The sequence below is a fragment of the Astatotilapia calliptera genome, chromosome 3 (genome assembly GCF_964374335.1).
Source record: "Astatotilapia calliptera chromosome 3, fAstCal68.1, whole genome shotgun sequence".
In the NCBI taxonomy this organism is placed as follows: Eukaryota; Metazoa; Chordata; class Actinopteri; order Cichliformes; family Cichlidae; genus Astatotilapia; species Astatotilapia calliptera.
In genome coordinates, this window is record NC_137424.1 from 57,272,014 (window position 1) to 57,297,829 (window position 25,816).

The following is a 25,816-nucleotide window of genomic DNA, read 5'->3' on the forward strand; positions in this document are numbered from 1 at the left end:
TTGCAGTTGATGTTTTAAACATGTCTTCACATCTGATTGTTGTTTCACCTTTACTGACATTTCTTTCAGTGTGTCTGACCTCATGTTTATTATTGACCTCTCCACTCCTGCCTTCTGTGATGTAGAGCTCTGTGTAGATTTGATTCAGACCGGAGGAGTTTTGTGCTTTAGAAATCCCCTCAAACACAGGCTGCAACTTCTTCTTTATGTCAGATTTAAGTTTATACCCAAAGTGTGGATGAGGGTTTTCTAATGGAAAGAAAAATAATGAAAATGTTTCAAAAGAAAATATTAGAATTTCTTGAGAATGCATTTATGAAAAGGAATCCTCTTACTGCTCAGCAGACAGGCAGCGAGGTCCTTTTGATTCATTTTATTCAAGAAGTGCACTGTGAGTTTCAGAAATGCTTCCCTTCTGCTCTTTTGCTCATCGTCCTCATTTGGACTTTCTGACAATTCAGAGAATTCTGGATTCAGAGAATTCTTCATCCTTGCTAGCTCGTTCTTCACGAAGACAACAATTTCATCCTCCAGCAGCTGAAACAGATCACATCATAAAATGTAAATGCAGAAGAGACCAAATCCGTATTGAACACAATCAGAGTCATACAAAAGGTGCTACAGGGACATGATTGTGGAGAGTGGAGGTTGTTTTACAAACCGTAAATATAGAGTCCAGGTCACTGTGATTTTGGTGGCCAGGCTGGAAAATGGGAACATCTGAGGCTTGTTTGACTCTGTGAGAAGAACAATGTTTTTTACTATTATTCAGTACGCACAAAAAGATAAGAAACAGGAAAGTGAGGTGCTTTTTTCCCCCTTTTTTTGTTGTTTGATTAACATCTCAATACAAAAACTACTATGTAGTAAAATTCTCAATGTGAACCTATTATGTCCATTTCTAAATCTTTTGTAAAGGAAAAGGAGTTTAATGGCACACATAGATACTGCAGCTCTCTGCAGGTGCTTTGTTTACTGTGCCATGTATATGTATGCGTGTGGTTGTTTGCTTTCAACTACTGCTGTGTGTTGGGTGAGTCGACTTATACTCATCAGGATTATCTGAGCTTGGGAATAAGCTTTGAAAGGACTGTAGACAGCTGTACTGGCATCATGGTAACGGTTGTTACCATGCTATGTTATGCTAAAGCTATCATAGCCGGGATAAGCTGCTTAGAGCAGTTAGTAGCCAGCATGACTAACCCTGACGTGCTGCCCATCATAGCTGAGTATTTCAACCAGGTTGTGCAACAAGGGGTGTAAATGTTGTTTACACCGCTCACTGAACAAAGATAATAGCAACAACCATAGAGGAAATAGAGCACGTCTTTAGCACATTTGGGTCGTTGTCTGTCAGGTGATATGTTCAGTGACAGTGTAAAGATTGAGGGCAGTGAACCCCAAAAAGGCAGCCGGACCAGACGTAGCGACCAGGAGGGTCCTCAGAGAGTTCAGATCAGCTGTCCAAGGCCTTAACAGAGATCTTAAAGGCATTGCTGTCCCAGTCCTTCATCCCACTATGCCTGAAGTCAGCCACAATCATCCAGCTGTCCAAAAAGACCACCATCAGCAGCCTCAACTACTACCCAGCAGTCGCTCTGACACCTTTTACAATGATGTCTTTTGAGGTACTGATCCGACGCCTGGTTCCCAACGTTTGACCCACTTCATACTCATACAGAGCCAACAGATCAGCAGTAGATGCCAAGATTACAGCACTCCCCACTACCATCTCACACTTGAAACAACATAGGTGTTACACTTGCCTGCTCTTTATTGACATTAGCTCCATTTTTAACATCATATTCCTGGACAGAGGGACAGTAAAACTGCTGAATATTAGACTTCATTCACCTCCTGCTCGATCAGAGATTTTTTCTGTGTACAGAGAACCAGACTGGTCCCCATCTTTCCACAGCCCTTAATCTTAATACCAGCTCTTCACAAGGTCGTGTGTAAGTCCTCTACTGCACACAGACAGTAATTTTGAATATCATGTTGTAAGAAGTATAGCTAATGAATGCAATGAGGTGTTGCGTGTGATACCTTTCCATGTTGGTCACAGGCTGCAGTCACCTGATCAAAGAGAGAAAATTGTTTAGAATTGTATTTTCTTTATATATTTTCCCAGTTTCTGTATGAATCCTTGTTTGGTTTGTTTGCAGTGAGCTATCTCACAATTATAAAATTGGTATAAAATTAGCATCCAAGTAAACCTGAGTCATTAAGAACTAAAGTTGAGTATGGGTTCTTAAATCTATGAAAATACTTCAACGGGAGAGTACTGCTTCTTGAAACTGAAAGAATTTGGGTTACGTTGAGTTTCAACAGATGTAGCTCATCATATCATTAAAAGATCTGACAAATCATGAGTCATCAGCTATTTTATATAAGACAAGTTTTTTCTTTTGTCAGATGATCAGTGAGGCAAAGTATTCAGCAGACTGACGCATGGAGCCTCCTTCATTTCTTTATGTAGGTTACATAATTTTATTATCATGCAAAAGTTAACAGAACTCTATCCTTAAACTATTCAGTCTTCTCTTTCTCAGTTTTGACTCTCCAAAGAGAACGATTTCAGTCTGTCAGTGCGGAAACTTCCAACAATCACCAAATAAAGAATCATCAAGAATAATAAGTCCACGCATATGTAGAAATATATTTGTCTTTAGTAAAAGTAATTCAAAACTTACCAAATCTTCATCAGCATTGTGCTTCAGTCTGCAGCTTCACTTCCTGCAGCATGTGAACGCTCTATATATGTTTTGCAGGTGCTGTCACGCCTTCATGGTTCAGACTGGTTATACTAACAGAGCAGAGTTCAGATGTATTAGATTACAATCTAGAATCTACAATCTCATGACTTACTGTTAGCACTGTGTCCTTTTAATGCTTTAAAACTAAAGACAATGAGCTGAATCTCATGCCCCTCACTATGTATTGCATCACTGTTATTATCAGATCAAATGCTTGACCAACAACTTTAGAAAGTCTTGGGCACATTTAGTCATTTGCTGGTGCAGGGGCGATGCCTTGGGTTAGTTTTGAAGTCCAAAAGCTTGGGAAAATGAACACGTTTTTAAATCAAAATATTCTTGAGTCAATTACGAGGCCATGTTTACGACAGCTAAAGTGTGCCCTACACTGGGTCATGCAACTTAAATCACCCAAAAGTGATTCAAAATTCTACTAAATCAAGGTGTTTTTCTTAAATACATCTTTGGTACTGTGTAATATGCAATTTGTGGTTGTTGTTCGTCTAAAGTTTGTATTTTGCATTAGTTTGAGAAAAGGAACTAGATGTTTTCTATTATAACAGACTTAAAATAAAATGTCCTCACAGTGTCTATACTTTATGTGAGGAAGACTCTCATTATGAAAAACCTAAACACAATTTTCTGCGTCTCACATCATTCTGTAGCTCAAGGTAAAGTGTTTGTATAATGATTATAAGTTGTCTTATTAATCCTTTATTTTTATTTATAGATGGAAGTCTGATAATTTTGTTACCAAAATGGTGAAAAAACATGAAGGGTTCAGAAATTTCTGACTGAATATAACAGAGCTGTAAACAACTTAGGCTCTGACTGAATTTCACTCACTCTGAGTGCTGAAAGGTGGGGTCATGTTGCTGTTGGTGCAAAGTCTGACATGGGGTTAGATGTCCCTGTGGGAACGAACACATGATGGATCAAAGTTTATGTTTGCAGAGTCTTCTCAGGTGTGATTTACTTGAAAACCAGTTTTAGTTTTATAAATGGAAAATGGAAGAACTTCATGAATCATTTACCAGCAGGATAAATATATGGTTTGCCTAGATTAGGACAGAGATTTTAGGCCTTCTGTGGTTTAATCCTACTGCATTTACATCTGTGATGATAAATAGTTGGGGATTGACAGAATTGTACCCAAAGCCAAAGGAATGTAAACTGCTTTAAATGATGGTTATTACAATTGAAAACAAAATGCTTTTCCAAAGCCCTGACCTCAATCTTATTAGAGATTAGAAAAAATTCTTAATAAATTCAAACCTGTGTGTCCACTTCTTATTTTTTTATTATGATTAAAGATGTATGCTGTACAATCATTCCACTCTGGAACAAGAACAGTTCAAAGAAATCACTAAAATGCCATGTTTACAATGACATTCATGATGAGTGCATGTAAAGTTCTCACCGTGATTGTAGCCGTTAATTATATTCAGAGAATACAAACCTAAACAAGAGGAGACGAAAACAGTTTCTCTTTTTATTTTATTTTACTGTATTAGTGTTTACAGTATTCTCTATATTTGTGTGACATTGATTTTTTTACTTTTAATGCTTACTGTCTTTGTTTCTCCTGCTGTAAAACTACTGATCTGTTTGGAAGTTTCTGCTCTTTGAGAGTCAAAATTGAATTTTTACTTGAACCACCTAGTAAAGCTTTGTTGTTTGGAGTCATATTTCCTGTTTTGAGAATAGCGATGCCCTGAAAACCACACAATTCAGCTTTGGTTCGCAGATCACAAAGTTATAAAGAAAGCATAACTTTTATCTTTAAAAAAATCCAAAAGACAGAAAAATAGAGATTTTACATTATTTCACATTCATTTTATTCTCGGATAGGCATTTTTCTGTCACAGGGTGGCGCCATGTTAAGTCATTTCTTCCGCCTTTAACACAGAAGGCTTTCACTCACTGTTGCAGTCAAGTTAGACCTAGATCACACATTGGTTCACACGAATAAAGCTGTGAACAAATCGCTGTGTAAAAAAAATACATGTCTTCAGCTTAATGTTTAGAGTCCAATGATTAATATTTCGTCTGTAAATGTTTCCGAAGTTCAGAGAACCGACAGCCGATGTTGTGCCTGAACGCATCTTCCTCCTATTGCTCACAAAGACGCTCACGCTAAAAACCACATAAAAACGATAGCGTGAACGTATTGAATCATGACTTTTTGCTTTGAGTTTCATTTCTGTTGAAGTCTGTACTTTTCTTGTAAAAGCTTTTCCCGGCCAGTTTGTTTATATGTATATGTTAAGGTTTTATCTTCAGATCTAGATCTTTATCTTCACGGGCTTTTAGTTTGGTTTATATTCTATTCCCCGACTTCTTATTCCTTCCTCCCTCTTGTGTCCATGTTTGTCTTTTTGTGTGAAGTTTTGTTTTACGTTTCTGTCCTGTTTTCATGTTTGATTCAGAGCATAGCTGACATGATGATTATATTTGTGCAGTTAGGAGCGTTTACAGTTATCCATTCAGACCAGAAAAACCCCTCTTTCTGACATTTTTAAAGTGACGCATGGGGAAATCCCGCACGCTCTCGATGTATATCACTCTCACTCTCTCTCCCTCTAATGATGACGGGAGAGTGTATTTCTGTGAACTGGCAGAGAAGACAAGAGAACCAGGTAAGCAACAGGCACTATGACTAACACAGGATACGAGAAGTAATAAACTAACATGGGTCAACAGACATTCTGGCGATGGTTAGTTGTGAGCGTTGGTTTTAAGTACTGCTGGTCTAATCAGCTCCAGGTGGAAGCCCTGGGAGGAGTGATGACGACTCCACCCAGAGGAGGAGCACCAGGACTAAGATAAAATAAGATGACTTTTATTAGTCCCACAGGTGGGAAATTTGTTAAGACTATGGAGAAACAGAATACAGTTAGTTTGGATATTTTATTCTTCTTCTTATTGCTATGATTATTATAAAAGCACCCGTTGACATCAGAGTGCAGCAAAACTGAGGAAAATCACATGTACAAACCAACCAACATTAGACTCAAGGTGATGTACAACGAAAGGAGTGTGGAAAAGGACCCAACACCAGAGAGGTCCCACATGTTTCACATCTAAGCACAAACACAAGCAATCCCAAGAAGCATTTTAAGTTTTGGGAAACTTTTAAGCGCTCCCCTCTGGTGACCAAAATGTGCAACTACACAAAACTGTGAAATGAACATATTCAAGTGACCCAACCATGTAGATAACAAAATAGCACAAACAATAAAATTACATTATAACATTTATGAGGATCAGCTCTTCCCTGGATGAATTCTGCCTACCTGTCAGATATATTTCTAATCCTGACCGAAGTGTTTTTGGCCACATGCTTAATCTTGTGCACAGCTCAACTGAAACATCTATCCTCCAGCATCTGTCTCTGCTCCATGTGTGGGAGGAGTAAGCACCGCTTTTTGTGGGCAGGGTTATGTAGTCCTGTCCTCTTTATAAGCAGAGGTGACAGTAAGTAGAATCTCTTTGTTGGAGGTTGGAGCGGCGAGTAAGTGTCCTCAGTGCAGAACGATGGTGTGACTGATTTCTGAAGATAGACTAATTTGGGTTTTGTAGAAAGTTTCATTTTCAGTCCTGTGAGAAGCTAACAGCAGACCCACACACCTCTTCTTGTATTACTTTCCCTAGAACATAGGTGCCAAACTCTGGCCCACGGGCCAAATTTGGCCCACAGCCTAATTACATTTGGCCCGCGAAGCCATACCAAATTACTATTAGAGCTGGCCTACTGGTATTATACAGCTAATGTATATATTGTTTAGTATTAAGCTTTGCTTGTTCCATATTCAGTTTTTCACCAAAACTTATTTGAGTCCATAAGAAAAGATTCATTCTTATATCTGGAGGAAGATTTTTTTTTTCAATAAATATTAATGTTAGCCCGCGACTTTGTTCCAGTTTTGAATTTTGGCCCACTGTGTATTTGAGTTTGACACCCCTGCCCTAGAACAAGTGTTTTACTTTATCTAGGGACATAATTCCAGACTGCTGCATACATGCTGCTGTGTATATGTTAAGGGTATTGCGCATTACAAACCATCTGTTTGCCTGAATGGTGATAGTCATTCGCGTTCACTGGGAAAATAAATTTGAACAGACATAATTTGTGTAAACCTGTACAACACCTCCCACACAGTCTGTTAAACGACACAGTTTAACAGACAGAGTTTGTGTGTTATCACTTTAAATTGACATGATTCGTAGGGATTAACCCAATCAGGCGGGGATTTCGAGCATTTTACGAGTTACAGTTTTGTTTTGTTTTTGCCACGTTGGAGAAACTGTGTGTATCCAGAAAACCCAACATGGAAAAACAAACAAACAAAAATTAAAGTTTTTTTACGCCATCAGAGGTTTTAGCATAAACATAGGAGGCGTTCAGGTGCAGCATGGAGCTGTATAGGTCACTGTGAATTTTACATGCAGTCAGAGCCCAGAACAAAACATCAAACTAAACTAAAGTAAATGTCCAAATGTTTTCAGAGACTCTGTTTTATTCAGTGTTCTGTTTATTCTGAAGCTTCAACTGAAACATCAGTTTATCAGTTTTGATGTCTAATGTGAGAGTGAACTCTCGCAGCGGCAATAATCAGAGAAAACTCTACTTAAATGTTTTATAAAATTCCCTTTCGATACATTTCCTGTGTAGACTCTGATCTGAATCAGATCAGAAATTCTGTTCATTCTATTTTTCCCCTTGTAACATCATCATTTCTAAATGAGACTGTGCTTTGGTGTTTCTGCAGTTTCTTCTTGATTTTTGTAATGAGTGAATGAAGTGTCAAAAAGGAGTGTCTGCCTCTGTTTCTTGAAATTGTGGCGACTAAACTTTGACCACATGAATGAACCTCCCTAATTTATTCATTCATTTATTAATCAGGACCGTTAAAATAGGAATCGATGTGTGACAGTCAGTGTTGGGTAAGTTACTTTTAAAAAGTAATTAATTACTAATTACTTAATCAATATTGTATTTAAAATACTTATCTAATTACTGTGTCTGAAAAGTAACTTAATTACTCAATAAGTAATTTAACTAAATACTTCTTAAAATCCCTATAAACCTTGAGTGGACAAACAATAGAAATTAAACTCTTTAAATAATAATTTTTTTTTTTAAAGACGGAGACTCTACAGTACAGTACGGTTACCTGATCAAAGTAAAACAAGTATTTTAGTCAAACAGAGCAGGAAGTAAAAAGGGACCCCCCCAGGCAGCCAGTTTTATTATTACAGAGAGCTGACTGTGGCAGGTGGAGTGCTGCACTCCACCTGCCTTGCACTAATGGGTGTTTCAGTAAGACTACAGCCTCCATCAGCCTCTGTGAGCTTACTTCACCCTTATACCAGAATATTAATTCTCCTTCAGTTGCCTCTGAGTTTCATGTTGTTACATACTCGCTCCCTCATCAGCTCTGCTCGTGCTTGAGCCACTGATATGCGGTGTTGTAGCTCATCGCTGAAATGAAGTGTCAGCATGTTTGTTTGGATAAATCAGTTAAATGAGTGCAGTGTCCAACTGTGGGGTTTTGTGATTCTGTCTTTGCGCTAATTTGCGCTGCTCAGGAAGTTAGTGTGAAGTAATCAATGAGTTCAGCTCTGTGGGGGTACATGTGATACATGAACTTTAACTCATAACGTTAACTCTCTGATTAGAAGAAAATATTCTGGATCTCACTCATTTCTAAGCTCTGGTTAAAGCCCTGACCTCATGTGTTGATCGATCTCACTCCCAACGCGTAACATACCGATGTATTGTCATGTCCCGAGTGATGTCATAATAACGCGAAAGGTAACCTTCCATGTTCATATACGCTCCAGAATTCAACAGAATGACGCTCCAGGTTGTCACACATGATCCAGCCATATATGCCAGCCCTAACCTTAACCATAGCATTAATTGTATCAGATAGTGCTTTCCAAAGCGATTCAATAATAATGGATTGCATTTATAAAGCGCTTTTCGGGACCCCTCAAAGCGCTTTACAATACCACTATTCATTCACTCACACACTGGTGAAGGCAAGCTACAGTTGTAGCCACAGCTGCCCTGGGGCAGACTGACAGAAGCAAGGCGGTAGGTGAAGTGTCTTGCCCAAGGACACAACGACCGAGACTCTCCAAGCCAGGGCTCGATCCGGCAACCTTCCGATTACAAGACGAACACCCAACTCTTAAGCCACGATCGCCCATGACAAAGTAAAATAAATGAACATGTGTAGATTCATTCCAAATGGTTCTCATGTTTCGGAATGCATAACATACAGACGATTTGTCACACCATCCTCTCACAGGGAGAAGATGATCTGCAGGATCCTGCTGCTCATCATCCTCACCTCATGTGTCTCTGGTTCGTTTACAGCTTCACTTTATGAACTCCAAATCAAGCTCAACAACAGATTTGTTCCAGTTCTCAGTGTGTCTGCTCCTCTCTTTCCCTCTCTGTCTCCTCAACAGGATCATTTGTAGTCAATGTGACACAGACCTGCTATCAGGCAGAGGAGAACCACAACATCACACTGGAGTGGACGTTCACCACCAAACCTGATGGATCCACCAAAACTCTCAACATCCTCTGTGAACTCTTCATCAGTGATAAACTCTCAGTCCTGTATCATGTTCATGAAGGTGTTGAGGTGTCAGAGTCTCAGGATGAAAAGTTTTCAGGACGAGTCCAGAGTGACAAAGACGCCCTCAGAGAAGGACGAATCAGACTTCAACTGTCCAGACTCAGGACTGATGACTCGGGTCTGTACGTGTGTGAGGTCAACACTGATTATGGCTTCAGTGTTGGAAGATGTCGACTCAACGTCACTGGTAAGATACTTCTATAAACTATGAATGAATTCAGATCAAAGTCAAAGTAAAGTTTGTAATGTTAATATTTTGTGATGGTGGATGTTTTAGTTTGTTAGCTTTTTTGCAGTTTGGGTGATTAATGTGCAAATTATTTGGTCAGACTGAAATTACTTTAAGCACCTTTTCATCCGGGCCCACATTTGCTAGAAGTTTCTCTCAGTGTTAAAATTTTAAACTTACGTAGAATTTAAAAAAAAAAAAGAATTTCTAAGTTCCTGTAAAGATAAAAGTTTTATATAAAAGAGCTCCGCGGCAGACCTCACTGAGGTAAAATTTTAGTCCTTCCTCGATCAGAGCTGCTCTTAAAGGGTTATGCAATCTCTCTAAGCTGGGACTTCTCGCTCAGATTTTTAGACTCAGTTTTGAGCTCTGAGGAGTTTCTCTAAATGTTGTTGAAGCCCAGAGCGACAGTTGGTAGCAGGGTGATAGACGGTTGATAGACTCTGTTTCTCTTCACTTCGATCACTTTCATTGTTTTTCATATTGTTTAGATTCTTTTAATCAGCCTCTGTTTGACAGTTCTTCAAAACATTCAAAGACTTCCTGTCCTCGGCCTCTCTGTGACTTTTGCTTTGTACAACCAGTAACAGGCTCGATTCAGATTCAAGATTTTTTAAAATCAATTAAAGGTTATGACTTCTGACTGTGTCAGTACTAAACAAACATACATTTTCCTACACCAATTGGCATAATTTATTTTATTGAAGATACTTTTTTATTCAATGTTTTATATTAACTGTGAGTGACTCAGATGTGTTTGTGTCTCTGCAGCAGTGAGGGATTGTCCTAAACATGAAAGAAAACCTGAGACATCAAACAGAGGAGGAAGGATCGGCCTCTACTTTGGACTAATGGCAGCACTGCTTCTTTTATTTACTTAAAAGAATGAGATTTGTAATCCAAAGATAGATCTGACAAAAAATTCTGCCTCATCAGTTAAATAATTTGAAATAAGCCAGAACTGAAGAGCCATATTCCTCTAAACCTATACTCTGTGGAAACAGCTCCAAATCTATGTTTTTAACGTATTCTCACACGAGAAAAATCAATTCTGACTTAGATGGTTTTCACAGCTGGTCAGAATCCATTTGGTCATTTTGTATGATGTGAACATTGAGGGGAGGAGAGAAAAGAAGAACATGTATAAAAAGGGTGGGAATGGATGTTTGTATTTGTGTGTGCCTGTATGTCTGTGTCCATATGTCAGGTTGGGTATCAGACGCCACCTCTCTGGGGACACCTCAGGCCCTCCAAGGTTTGGAGGCCTATCTCCCCCCACCACCACTTCCCCTGCCAGTGGCGGACTCCCTCAGACATCGGTGCATTGGTGGGTCTTTGTGTCTGGGGATGGGCGTCCAGGTACACACCGGCTCACTCCTTCATAGCTGCTTATCGGGGCCTGGAGCCTGGGGCTCGCTCGGGCGACTTCGGAGGTGGGGTGCCCCCGGCCTCTCGGCCTGGGGCTTGGTCACTCAGGCGCGGCTGGCTGCCGGCGGAGCTCACGGGCGCGTCACTGCAACTCCCCCTGGCTTCTGCTCCGCGGCTGCTGAGTGAGCCCTCATCTGGGACTCTCCTCAGCTCTTTCCGGGACAGTGGCGCAGCTGCCCCTCTGTTAGTCTTCCTTGGTCTCTTGTGTTCTGAGGGCCTCTGGATGTCTGGAGTTTTGATCTCCTCCATACCTGCTTCATGCCCTGGAGGACGGGGCTGTGGCCCCCCCACACCCTCTAGCAGATCATTACATGAAGGAACCTTTTAAAAAAAAAAAAAAACAAGCGCGTCCATGCTCACAGGTGTACACACGGGTGATCACACACACAAACTACACCCTTTTTGGCTCCTACCTCAAAGCACACTGTGTGCTGTCGATCTTACGTGCTGCACAATAATATTCAATATTCAATATCCCTCTTCTCTGCTGTTTTTTTTCCCTCTTTCTTTCTCCCTTTTCTTTTCCTTATTCAAGTCTGTCCCGTATCTAGCAAGTGAAAATAAAAAATAAAATAAACAACAAAAGGTGAATCAAATGGACCATTACGGCGAGGCTGGGATGGTCCATTTGGTAAAGTAAATCCGTTGGGCATCTTTCTTTGCCTTTAGACAACAATTCTGATGGCAAAAGAACCAAACGAGACAGGCAAAAAAAAAAAAGAATAAAATTGCATTCAGACTTCACAATTCGTTCTTCCAGTAGTTTCCTGCAATGGGTAAAGAACATCATCAGAAGATCCAGCCTTGGGAGTTCACATTTGGAAATTACAGCAAAGGAACAAGTACAACGCTCTGGAGTGCCCATCTCAGTCCCCAGACCTGAATACTATTGAAAACCTGTGGTGTGAGTTAAAGAGAGCTGTCCATGCTCGGAAGCCATCAAACCTGAATGAACTAGAGAAATTTTGTAAAGAGGAATGGTCCAATATACCTTCAACCACAATCCAGACTCTCATTGGAACCTACAGGAAGTATTTAGAGGCATTAATTTCTGCAAAAGGGGGATCTACTAAATATTGATTTCATTTCTTTTTTTGTGGTGCCCAAATTTATGCACCTTTATGGACAGCATCTCCTTGTGTAAAGTGCGCCGAATGGTTGAAGGATGCACAGTGACTCCATCTGCTGCAAGATGATGTTGTAGGTCTTTGGTGCTGGTCTGTGGGTTAGACTGTTGACTGCTCTCACCATTCGTCGCTTCCGTCTATCCGAGATTTTTCTTGGTCTGCCACTTCGAGCCTTAACTTGAACTGAGCCTGGGGTCTTCCATTTTCTCAATATGTTCCTACCTGTGGAAACAGACGGCTTAAATCTCTGAGACAGAGTGATGTGACGTTCTGTATCGAGGCTTCGAAGCTTGTGTCGAGTAATGGAGGGGGCGTTTCCACGATGCGTGTATCGAGGCTTGCTTCATTTATGGGAGGAGCTGAAAATGATGACGTCCGAAGCCTCGCTGCCCGGCTGTACCACGTGACTGGTTCAGGAAGTGGTTCGAACTTTGCCGCGAGCTATGATAGCGATATAAACCCCCCAGACTTCAAAATGTGGGTGTTTGATGGAGAGTTGCGGTTAGTGAGAGTTTGGAGACAGTTTGGAGGTTTATGAGAGTGAGGAGAGAAAGTCAGGAGAGAATGGAGCCAGCTAAGAAGAGGAGGATGTCCTCCCCTGTGTGGGAACATTTTGATCTTATTCCTCCCAACAAGGTATGTAAATTTCTACAGAAGATGTATTTTCATAATACTGATGGTGCAATACAATTTATGTTAAGCTGTCTTTACTTTTGTACAAGGTGAAGTGTTTGCTCTGTGCCAGGGAGCTGGGATATAACAACAACACCTCATCCATGCTTAGGCACTACAGAGCTTTGCATGAGAATAAGGGGAACACCGATGGAGCAAGACCAGGTGAGCCATCAAATGTCATGATAATATAGCATGCAGTAATGTTACTAAATGATATAACAATATTATACAACTGTAATAAGTTACGTGTGTGATATTTATATTTGTGCTTTGTCTTTATTGTCTTTCCTCAGGAGAACAATCTCAAATAGATGAAGACCTGGTCAGCATGGTGATTGAGGACTCCCAGCCATTTAGCATTGTGGAGGACAAAGGATTCAAAAGATTTGTTAAATCATTAAATCCTAGCTATGTTCTCCCCACTAAAGGTTATAAAAGCAGTGAAAATTTAGTTTTTACTGAATAAAATGTGAACAGGCAGGACTGAGGCTCAAAGCCTGTAGCTGTCTATACCTCAACGTTACAAAAGCACAACCACTGTCCACACCCCAACCACACCTCACCTCACGGTAAATGATCATTTCCATGTTAAGCATTTCCAAATAATCATTTTCCATACTGCCAGTATAAATATACACAGTATACTGCCATCACTACAATATACATGTTTTACACACTCCTTTTGTTGTTGACATTTACAGGCTGTGTGCAAAAGGCCACACTCTTCAAATTCATGCCGACTAATATTTTTACGTCCAGTAGGTGTCTTGCTAGAGCAAATGAAGCTTCAAGAAGCTTTGCACTGGAGTGAACCACTTGGATGAAAAGCTTCAGTGCTTCATGAGGCTTCATCTGCCCATCACTACTGAGACAGCTTTCTGTATCCTTCCCCTAAACCATGATGGTGAACAATCTTTGTCTTCAGGTCATTTGAGAGTTGTTTTGAGACCCCCATGTTGCTACTCTTCAGAGAAAATTAAAAGAGGAGGGAAACTTACAATTGACCCCCCTAAATACTCCTTCTCATTATTGGATTCACCTCTGTATGTAGGTCAGGGGTCACTGAGCTTACTAAGCCAATTTGAGTTCCAATAATTAGTTCTAAAGGTTTTGGAATCAATAAAATGACAACAGTGCCCAAATTTATGCACCTGCCTGATTTTGTTTAAACAATTATTGCACACTTTCTTTAAACCAATAAACTTCATTTCACTTCTCAAATATCTCTGTGTGTGTCTCCTATATGATATATTTAACTGACATTTTTTATTGTAACAACCAACAATTTATACAGGAAAATCATGACTATTAACAAGGTTGCCCAAACGTTTGCATCCCACTGTACTTAACTACAGTAACAAAGTATTTGCACTTTGTTACTTCCCACCTCTGCTCGCGGGGATGGACAGTACAGTAGTGCAATTCATCCTGATCGGTGATTGGTCAAAGGTCTAGAGTTAAAGGCACAGCCAAGATCTAATATTTTATACAGTCAGCATAACACATTTGACTTTCAGATCTGTTGCTTTTAAATGAGGATAAAAAGAGGATAAAAGAATAGCACAGAAATACATAACAGACAAACAGAGCAAAAGGAAACATACAGTATATGAAAAGGATGAAATTCATGCTTCTTTTGTATCCTGCTGTTCTTTATGAAATTCTCTTCAACAATTTGAATTCTGTCGCTCAAATCGAGGACTCTGTGTGCTTTCTGTTTTGTGCTACGCAAAGTATTATGCTCACAGTAAAATACCTGATCAGTGAATGACATGGTGATCAGTCAGCATTCCTCTCTTATCTATAGCTACTGACTCACCCTCATGTTTTAAGTTACCGGGCAACAACCCACATGTGGCTGTACACACAGCACATAAACTGTTTCTGATCAGCTGACTGGATTGATTTCATCTGTAAGTCAGACTGTTGTGCATATATTTGATTTTATTGATGAGAATAGTTTTAGTGGTATGAAAACAGTTACAGAGTTTTAGTAGAGAAGAAGAAAAGACAAGGAGGAGGTGGCTTGCACGAATTGGTCTGTAAGGGAGAAAGATGAAAGATGAAGTGCAATTTAAAATACACAGAGTGGAGGCTGATCAGCTTGAGGAGGGCAGGCAGAAAGATGATTGGACTAGAGCAATGCTATCGGCATTAAGTTTTACAGCATGGAAAAGTGAAAGTGATGTAATCAATCGACCAGCAGCCAAACACTTGGGAAAGCACACTGATGGGTGATTGCAGATCTTCCTTAATGAACTTACACATAAGCTTCATTTAGCTAAATCTCCAGCATCTCCAACAACAACCTTCATAAGTTTTGACAAGGTTTTAGCAGAGTCAGACTAATAAAGTGTTTTTGGATCCAGAAGCTGTTTGAATAATCTGTTCCCAAAATAGGTCCACATCTGAATGTGTGCCTCATGAAAAAAATCAAACTAATAAATATGCCTGAACAGAAATGTGTAGAAGCTGTCAGGCAGTGAGAGCACAAAATGAAAATATGCAAACAATCTTTTCTTTTTCTCTTCATTAACACGTGACTGTGACAGTCAGCCAATACAGACACAAAATGAAGCAGCAGCACCTGAAACCAAACATTTTCTGAAATAAAAATGTAACTAAGATGAGGTCGTGTTTATGCACCACAACATACATTTTAAAAGTTCAATTTGAATCAAATCTTTTTGTTAAAACAAACAGAAGTCTGAAAATATCAGAATCTGATTTACTGCTTGTCACGTGGACTATAAAAGCAACAAAAGTTCTTCCCCTGCAATGCTTTATTTGTTCCCCGCAGCAGAGCAATGACCTGAATCCTTCTACATCTTTTTTTCATGTTTTGAAAAATTAAAATCATCTTGTAAATCAAAGCAGCAACTAAACAAGTGTTGCATCAAATTTGCATTATTCTTAAAAGTTTTCCATTTACTGATAGTTCCACATGGTTGGAAATGTGTGTGTGAGTGACCTTCACGGCTCTGCATAGTCAAAGGTTGCTGATCCGGTTTGGTCAGTGTCAGGGAGCTGTGTGATCATAAACTCTTCAACTGTCCAATCAGAAAGGTTGTGTACAACAACAGGTCAGGATTTACTGTGCAGGACTTCTCTTGGACTGATCTTTATTTTCCTCCTGAATACTGTGCGCCATATACTGATAACTTTGAGTGTTGTCATGTGACCAGTAAAGTACAAGAAAACTGGACCTGAATCACCATTAAAAGTCACAATAGAGAAAAAGGAAAGAATGCAGGATGGTGGCTCTGAATTTGAGTGTTATTTGTTAGTTACACGTCTGTTAAAAGTATCTTTTAGTCCATTTAAAAAGGGGACACATCCATAAAAAAAAGCACTAATATAAGTTGGTAAACAACCTATGTTGTGTAAAGTGTGAAGACACGGACTCCCTTTTTATTGTACTCCAAGTGTTTGAGTTATATTAAAAATTTGATAAGATTTAATTAGCTCAGCCTAGGTTGTTCTCTTTGAAAGTATTTTGAGGTAAGGTAAAACAAAACAAAAAAAGACGTCAGTATTACCCTTTTGTCAGTTGAAACATGGCGCCACCTTGTGACTGAAAATCATTTCTGCAGCTCTGAAGACCTTAAAATGTGAATCACAGTGCAGGTTTTCCTTCTGGTTGTTTCCATTGCAGTGGTTGTAGTTCTTGTAGTTTTGCTCAGTCAGTGTAATAATCTATATCATTGACAGGCTCACATGTTGTAATGAGTGAATGAAGTCAGACTGTAGATTTTCCTTCTTCTAGCTGTACTGACTGGCCTTTGACCTCATGTGTTGATGACTCTTCACCTCTGTCTCCTCTCACAGGGAGAAGATGATCTGCAGGATCCTGCTGCTCATCATCCTCACCTCATGTGTCTCTGGTTAGTTTACAGCTCTCTTTTTAAATTTTTGTTTAGAGAAACATTCTTGGAAACCTTTTGTTATAACCAGCAGAGGTTCTTTCCCTTCAGCACCCTCTGCTGGTCATAGTGGGATTACTCACAAGCTTATATTTTGGTGGGGTTTTTTTATGTTCCTGTGGGTGGCTCAGAATATGCTGTTTGTCGGCTTAGATGCCTTTTAAAACATTTGTGCCTTGGAGAGTTATTGCTTGTGAGTATTAATGATACAACATGTTTACAAGTTTATTTAGTGCAGTGGTTCCCAAACTTTTTTACTAGGCCCCCTTTGTTTTACAAGAAAAATCTTTCGTGATCATTCGTTTTTTAAAATGTGCTAAAGAAATAAACTCTGATTTGATTTGATTTAATTAAAGGCCGGTCCGTGAAAATATTGTCGGACATAAACCGGTCTGTGGTGCAAAAAGGGTTGGGGATCGCTGGCATAGTTTACTATAGTATAGTTTACTTTGTGTTTGTTTTTAGTTTTACAGGAAGAAAAAGACTGACAGAACTATTGACAAAGTAAAAGCCTTAAACTTAATTCTGTCTCCAATGTTCATTGAAGCCATTAGCTGTCTGCCAAGTTGGTCAAAGGGAGGCACAATAAGGACAGAACACCTTGTATGAACTTAAGTGTTAGCAGTGACAGGAAATGAACCTTATCCACCAGATCACAGTTCTCCATGCTCTGAGTTTTATAGTAAATGTTTTACTGTGAGTTTTGTAGAGGGATTTTCTCCTTTCTGATAGTTCTTACAACACAGAGAGCCATGTCTCGATTGATGATTTTAATGAGTTCATATTGTAAATACATTTCTATAAGAAAACTTTTTTCAGAAACTCATAAGATAAGATCAAAGAAAAAAGTTATTTCACAGCAAATATGATGAATTTTACTGCTGTCACTTCTTTGCTGGACACAAATGAAAACAATTATTCCAGTATAAAAAATACACATGATGCAAAAGGCAGCTGTTGTCTGTTTACCTGCTGGAATTTAGTTTAAATCAAGGTTAATGAGATTCAGCATCTTCATAAGAAATTCAGGCTTTATATTGAAATACATGACTCCAGCATGCGCTTTAAATCTGCCGAAAGCATTCAGAGCTGAAAATAAGTTAAATGAAGCCTCATAAAAATCTGTGTACAGGCTACATCCAGAGTAAAATATTGTATGTTTTCTCTGAGCTCACAGTTAAGCTGATGATTCTCAGGTGGAGTAAATACATGCAACAATAAGCACACACAGGAAAACATTAGTGTGCAGTAAATGTTGGACAATCGTGTAAGCTTGTACTTTAAGATATATTTGGTTTAGAAAAAGATCATAGAAAAAGTGAAGGGCCAGAGGGAGAACATATCTACAGTGGGTTTTAAATCTCTGCAAGTTGTATTTGGTGGAATCAGTGAAAGATCATAAAACACATTCCCACAAATACTTTAAAGAGAAGATTGTGTGTGGTTTGATTTGCATTGGATCTGGTCTCCTTTCTTGTTCTGTAGATTTGAGACAAGAAAGACAAAGAAACAATGATGTAACTCACAGCAGAGGAAACAGTTCAGAATTAAAGATGAAACAAACTTACCTCTGCTAGCAGACGAGCCACAGTGTTTACTATGAAACCTATCATGACCATCACAGTACCAAGTATTATAACTGCTATGAGTGCAGTTGTCAAAAAAAACTGAAAATTCTCCAGTTTGGTTGCTGCAAAAGAAAAAAACAGGTGATTTTTTTTAAAAGGCAAAGACAAAAAACGTTTTTGAGCAAAAACATAATTATCTAGCTATAAAGTCTAAAAGAAAGTTTAGCGCCTCTTTGGATTGTTGAAGACAAGGCATACTGAAGGAACAAACACCAAGTCCTACATGAAGGCTATGATAAGGTCCAAAATACAAAAGGGTACAAAAATAGAAACTGAGGGGAAGACTGGACTATTTTATATACATGAGGTGATCAGGGAATTGTACAAAGACAGTAATAGGGCTATCCACACAGCAGACGAAGTCAAACTAAACACTAAGTAGGTAAAGCGCAAATAGAAAAGAGCTCATTTGTTTAGTTTTGTTATGTACAACATTTCACATGTTACTAGACAGGGACAATTTTAATAATCTACTTACGAATGACATTAAGTCGACATCTTCCAACACCAAAGCCATAATCTGTCTTCACCTCACACACGTACAGACCCGAGTCATTACTCCTGAGTCTGGACAGCTGAAGTCTGATTCGTCCTTCTCTGAGGGCGTCTTTGTCGCTCTGGACTCGTCCTGAAAACTTTTTATCCTGAGACTTTGACACCTCAACACCATTAGTGACTTGATAGAGGACAAAGTGTTTATTTTGAACATGGCAGCAGACAATTGAAAGAGTTTTGGAGGATCTGTCAGGGTTGGTGGTGAACGTCCACTCCATTGTGATCTTGTGGCTATTTTCTGCCTGATAGGAGGTCTGTGTCACATTGACTACAAATGATCCTGTTGAGGAGACAGAGAGGGAAAGAGAGCAGCAGACACACTGAGAACTGCAACAAATCTGTTGTTGAGCTTTATTTGGAGTTCATAAAGTGAAGCTGTAAACTAACCAGAGACACATGAGGTGAGGATGATGAGCAGCAGGATCTTGCAGATCATCTTCTCCTGTGAGAGGAGACAGAGGTGAAGAGTCATCAACACATCAGGTCAAAGGTCAGTCAGTACAGCTAGAAGATGGAAAATCTACAGTCTGATTAAAAATCAGACTGCATTTCCGCAGTAAGTTTTCGATGCACACAAAGAGCAACAGTAATAATTATTTTTTTAAAAATTGAATGTAATTTTGGTAAAATATAACTCTTCTTGTTGGATTACATCAACACAGAATGGAGATAAGTGACTTTCTGCATTGGGCGTGTCTGGTTGAATCCTTGCATCAGTCTATTGTTCCATGTTGTCTGAAAATGTGTCAGTTTGACCTAAACGCTGTAAAGACATCATAGAGGGAACCTGATCATGAGAAGCACCATGTGGCTACGTGTTTAGAGAAAAGAGAAAAGAAGAGGAGAAGCAGCAAAAGATGCAGGTAAGCAGATGTGTCTTTGGATAATGGCATGTATTATGTATCAGTTTCAATGTATGATGAATTATAATGGCTGTTTGTTATTCATTTACATACTCTCTCTCTCACTATATAAAATATATAGTGTATTATCTTACTTATTTTGTATTTGTTGTACTTTATTTGTATTTTCTGTACACTAAACAGGCCAGTACCGCCCCTGCTCAGAGACACAGGCTGATGTGACAAACCAGTAAGTAGGTGTACAGCGTACACTGTAGTCTACAGCACACAGGAGTGTTAGGTTATTATGAACACGTTGGTAAGTTTTCTCGTGGCAAATGAACAAATTGAAACAATTCAGCGTGCTGTGTGTGCAAAGCGCGACAAACATGACCTGTCCTTTTATTAACTGCAGGGCTCGCAAAATTTAAAAATCCCTGGTAGCCCTTCGGCTGAGAATCTGAAATTTCCACTGAAGTCACGGGTAAGAGGTAAGTGGAACCAAGATCTAGGTCATTTGCTTTTTGAAGTTTGCAAAGACTACTAAATTTTGCCAATGGTGGTTCAAACTTTGCAACATAGTACGTTGTTCTAAACAGTTTTTTCAGGAGTTCTTGTTGAGCTTGGTTTATTTTTAGTATGTTTTTTTTGCAATTGGTTTTACAGTCCTTAAAAAAGCACTGTGTTTTAAAGAGCATACATTAAGAAACTGATTCTATTAGATTTATATTCCAAATTTGACAAAATGCTGATTTTATAGCAGCAGAATGATTGTATCTCTACACTTTAAACATTTAATAAGCTTTCTGCCTGCACAGAATGGATCGTCAAACATACATCATATTGAATACATTATTCAATACTTATTTTTTATCCTTATTACTTTATTATTATACCACTAGGAAAAAATAAGGTAAGGATTCAGCACCATGATATAAACTTGTGGCAATAGTATATTCAGTATTCTGGAGGTCTAAAATGTGTGTGTGTGTGTGTGTGTGTGTGTGTGTGTGTGTGTGTTTTATGTGTATAGATTTTTTTAAATTATTGCTCACTTAACACTGTCCAGACATGCCTCCACACAGCCCTGCCCTCCACCACTATCAGCAGCAGCAGAAACCCCTCAACAACAACATTGTACTCACCAGGTAAAACAGAGGCAACATTAGCTTTAACCTTGTCCCCACCTGATGACAGTGATATAGTATACTGTGGTTTAGGGGGTTGGGAACCGGAAGGTTGCTGGTTCGATCCCCGGGCTCTCTGTCCTGGTCGTTGTGTCCTTTGGCAAGACACTTTACCCTACCACCTACTGGTGATGGCCAGAGGGGCCGATGGCGCAATATGGCAGCCTCGCTTCTGTCAGTCTGCCAGGGCAGCTGTGGCTCCACCAGTGTGTGAATGTGAGAGTGAATGAATAGTGGAATTGTAAAGCGCTTTGGGTGCCTTGAAAAGCGCTTTATAAATGCAATCCATTATTATTATATGGTCCCATATTAGATTCTTGATGAATGTGGGTTTTGTTATTCAGCTTTGAGCATCCGCCCTTTCAAACATCTCCGCACAGCCCTGGTGCTGGGCGCCATCTAATGAAAACTTTGAATGCTGTCATATGACAAATAAAGTACAGTTAAATTGGACCTGGATCACCATTAAAAGTCACAATGAATGAAATGGAAAGAATGCATAAATGCACGTTTCTCTAATCAACATTTCACATAAACAGTGAACAAGAGCAAAGCAGCATTTCTCTTGTATTTAAACTCTTCTGTTCCAGCAGTCAGAGCAGACTCTGACTCTCTACAGCTCAGTACACCTCTGCTCGCCCCCCAGGCTCCAGCAACCTGCAAAATAAGGCGAGTCAAGGCTCTCTGCGCCTGTTTAGAGTCAAGCCCAACATAGCTCTGGTCCTTTTTGAGGCTATTTTTAATTAAAGAGAACTAAGGTAAATTGTGTTTTCTCAACTGAGCAAAATATCTAACTCTATTAGTGAAAATGTGTTAGGGTGTTAAATTAATGTCACAAAAATGTGACTAACACATTTAATGTCAATAATAGCAGCTGCATGAATAAAAGAGATATAAACATCTGACTGCTGTTTCTACCTTTTGACAGGATTGTTCTTTCTGGCTCAAAGTGACTTGTTGCCATATCATGAGAGGTATGTTTGACAGTTTAGAAGCCAACAATGGTTTAAATACAGCTGTCTTTTTTTTCGCAATGACCAAAAATTACTTTTTGGCACAGCATTCCTTCTAAAACTTAATAATTAAATCTGATTGTCAGATTAGCCTAATGCATAACAATGAGTGCTGTAGCCTGGTGCACAGCAGGCTGCAGTACAGAGATGATCATTACCAAAATTAACTCGCCAGAATTTGATGTTTTATATCGGACGTTGACTCTCTATTGTAAACTTGAGTTTGTTGCTTTTGTGTTATTCAAAGTTTGTTATTCAAACACTAGGCAGTTTGGCATATCTCAGTGCAGGCTACACTGGTTAGTCTTTAGTACTGTGGTGAAGTTTACAGTCATGCTCTGTGTTGGGCTGATGCAGAGAAGATGTGATTAATATGAATTTGCATCGAAACCAGTTTTTTAAAATTTAGTTGATGATACTGCCTTGGTGTTGGAAATGAGCCGTGCAGGTTACTTAACATCTCTTTGACTTCATTTTCCTCCCACAGTCCAAAGACACACAGTTTGTGGGGTTAGGTTAATTGTTCAATTTTATTTATGGTGCTAAATCATAACAACAGTTGCCTAAAGGCACATAAGGTAGACTGTACAATAATACTTAGGTAATAATATATATACAGAGAAAAACCCAACAATCATATGACCCCCTAAGAGCAAGTGACAGTGGGAAGGAAAAACTCCCTTTTAACAGGAAGAAACCTCCTGCAAAACCACAATATTTTGCCCCACATTGCATCAATCTTGAGCTTTCTCAATGTTTCACCTTGAGTAGGTTCTTGAGTAGCCTAAGCTCGGGTTACAGGAGCTCACTGCCCTCAATAACTGCACCTTCCACCCCCCAATGGTACCCAAGCTTGTGGTATCAAAGCGGTTTTGTGTGTGCGAGGCGTTATCTGCATTTGAGTTGCAGACCTTTTGAGTGCTGTATCTGTGGTTGATGATGAGCGATAGATTTGTTTTCCACCGTGTTCTTCAGATCCTCCTGCACAAGACGAACTGAATGACCTGCTAATGGAGTAAAGTTTTAGGGTCTCTACCAACTACTGTCAGACAAGGTTTATCATGTGTACATTTCTGCGTGGTCTGAACGTGTTTGTAGTCTCCCATTAATGGCTGGTTGCAATATTATAAAAAAACGGGTTTAATCATCAAAGACGAGTTTAAGCTTGCAGCGGTCTCAGCAATACTTTGAGTCTGATCACTTAAATAAAGTCAAAAATACACTTCTCATCATATCAGATTTTTTTTTCACATTTTGTCCTATAAATTCTGTTTCTATTGTAGGATTTTTGGTCATAATATTATTGATGAATTACCTCAAATCGGTTATAATCTGCTAATTACTAATCTGCGAACCACTGTGTGGGATAACCCAGTGAACTAAGATAATAAACTTCATTGATAATAATAAAGCACATTCATATTAAATAAAGATTTTAAAATAAATTACTTTATTTTTAAATATTTCACTACCTAGCTAGAGGATAATCTAATCTAAAAAAAAAACCTCTGTCTGACAGATATTGTTTTTATTATTATCCATCCATCTATCTATCAGATACCATAGCAGATACTGATCTAACATATCGATCAACATATTAGTTTGATTTGTTCCAGTATACTTTGTAACACTGCAGTGTATTATAAATGACAGCACACACACATTTGGTTTAAACTGTATGAGTTACATTAATTATTTTCTTGGGTTACCTGTCTGCTGATCCAGTCCCTCCTGCTTTGAGTAAAAGAAGAGGATGAGGGTGGAGCTTGTTTAAATACAGACCCCAAACAGATGGACTAAACCATCTTCTTTGACAGTATGGGGGAAACTCAGTTTAGTTATTCTGCCTTGCAGTTCTGAAATTGCTTATTTTCATGATTAAGTATTTCTGGTATCAGTTTTGTCTTTTGAGTATAATAAAACTCACATTGTGAAAATGACACCTATGCCCAAGCATCAGTTTACTGCAGGGGTGTCGAACTCCAGGCCTCGAGGGCCGGTGTTGGAATTGATATTTTTTATATTGTCATTTGTGCTAAAATATAGATATATAATCATTGCCTTTATGTGTCCTAATATGGCTATCATTATGAAGAAAAAGCCAGACAGTCAGAGGATTTATTTTCAACTTTCTAACATTTCCTTTATCTGTCTGTGAGACAAAATGTGCTTTCTTTATTTAGATTGCAGCTTAGTCCAGAGATGAGCTATGTTATACATTTGATAAGCACCGTGTTCTCTTTCTTTTAAAGTCCAAGACTTCGCACCTTTAAATGTTCAGTTGAGACATGACGTCTTACAAGTTCCTGTTTTTATAGTTTAGCGAGACGCTTACTTCTGCTTTTCTGCATACACACAGTTTAAGTTCATTGAAAGGTCGTATGTCTATGTATGTTATGGCGGGAAACACACACACATACATGCACCTACACACACAATACAGACACTGATGTTGTTCAGATATGACTGCTTAAGAATTTCACGTGTATTTGTAATCGCATATTCATGAATGATTGCTTGCTGACAATAAAAAGGACTGTAGCAAAGGAATCAGTCGAAGTTGGCTAAGGACAGGTGAAGGCCTGGGCTGACTTCCCTCGCGGGCCACAAAGACAAAAGAGCTCTGTCTTGTCTTGTTTTGTCGTGCAGTTAGTGGTCTTGTGTTCCAGCGAGGTTTGTGTCTGGATAAACCCAACAGCCGGTGTCCTTCAGGTTTTAGATGTGTCCGTGATACAACACAGCTGATTTAAATGGCTAAATTAGCTCCTCAACATGTCTTGAAGTTCTCCAGAGGCCTGGTAATGAAATAATCATGTGTTTAAGGTATGTTGACCAAGGGTGTTATCTAAAACCTGCAGGACACCGGCCCTCGAGGCCTGGAGTTCGACACCCCTGCTTTAAAAGGTCCTCACCTTTCCAACAAAAATGCTGGTTTTCAATTGAATCATATATTGTACTGATTAACTTAGAGACTGTAGCCTTCTTACACAGCATATCAAAGATCGTTTACTTATTTAAGTATTTACTTGCCATAGCAGCCTGTTTAAAAGCACCTGGAGAAAACATCTGTCAGTGAAATATACATTTGTGCATGTGCATATTGTTTTATCTTGACAACATCTACAAGGTTCCCACAAGCTGCAAACCTTTTTTTCATTTCAACCACAAAGGTATGTGAAAGGATGTCACATGGCACAGTGGTAAAGTGTTGATTCTGAAACTTTCCAACCACAACAAGGGGGGTACACTCTACAGCTTGGCTGTAGATAGTCAGAGAATTTGGTGAAGGAAGTTTGTTCACAGGCAGCTCAGCAGGTTTTGGAAAACAGACACACACATAGCGCCAACATCAGAGGTGCTTTGTGTTCTGCAGGAAGCATCTTAAAGCTTCAGTTGGACCATCAGGTGTTCCAGGTCTCAGAGGAATGAGATTCTGTAGTTCAAAGTTCAGATTGGATTTAAAACAAGAACAACAGTGAAGCATCAGGAACAGACACTGAACACATGATGTGACATAAATGGCCAAATGGCTTTTTCAGTCTTAGCTGAAGAAGTCACGCTTTAGCTTGAAGTCGTGAAAAGAGATTGCCTGACGTTCTCCTTCAGGATTTTGATAGACAGCAGAATTCATGGTTCCAATTACCACAGCAAGTCGAGGTCCTGAAGCAACAAGGTTTTTCCACTGTGGAAGCTAATGAGGATTAAAATGTTTAGTGCATAACCTCTATCTTTGCCAGGATTTAGATGTGACATTGAGGGGGAATTGGATTTCATCACTAGGTATCACCTAGATAAAC

General features: G+C 39.2%; 1 protein-coding gene across 1 annotated transcript; it reads right to left on the reverse strand.

Moving 5' to 3' along the window:
* Nucleotides 1-17,549: 17,549 nt before the first annotated feature.
* Nucleotides 17,550-19,449, reverse strand: LOC145423379 (uncharacterized). Its single transcript, XM_080295784.1, has 4 exons — nt 19,365-19,449; nt 18,901-19,257; nt 18,363-18,484; nt 17,550-18,273 (listed from the first exon to the last, which is right to left on the reverse strand). Exons 1-4 carry the CDS (start codon nt 19,447-19,449, stop codon nt 18,217-18,219), a joined length of 621 nt encoding a protein of 206 aa, XP_080151910.1. The 3' UTR covers nt 17,550-18,216.
* Between the last annotated feature and the right edge of the window lie 6,367 nt (nt 19,450-25,816).

Excerpts from the sequence above, each read along its gene's own strand:
- LOC145423379 (XM_080295784.1), bottom strand. The coding sequence starts at position 19,449 with ATGACTCTTCACCTCTGTCTCCTCTCACAGGAGAAGATGATCTGCAAG. Across the intron at positions 18,485-18,900 it reads ATGTCGACTTAATGTCATTC|CAACCAAACTGGAGAATTTT; the intron begins GTAAGTAGATTA and ends TTTCTTTTGCAG. Across the intron at positions 18,274-18,362 it reads TGGCTCGTCTGCTAGCAGAG|AACAAGAAAGGAGACCAGAT; the intron begins GTAAGTTTGTTT and ends TCAAATCTACAG.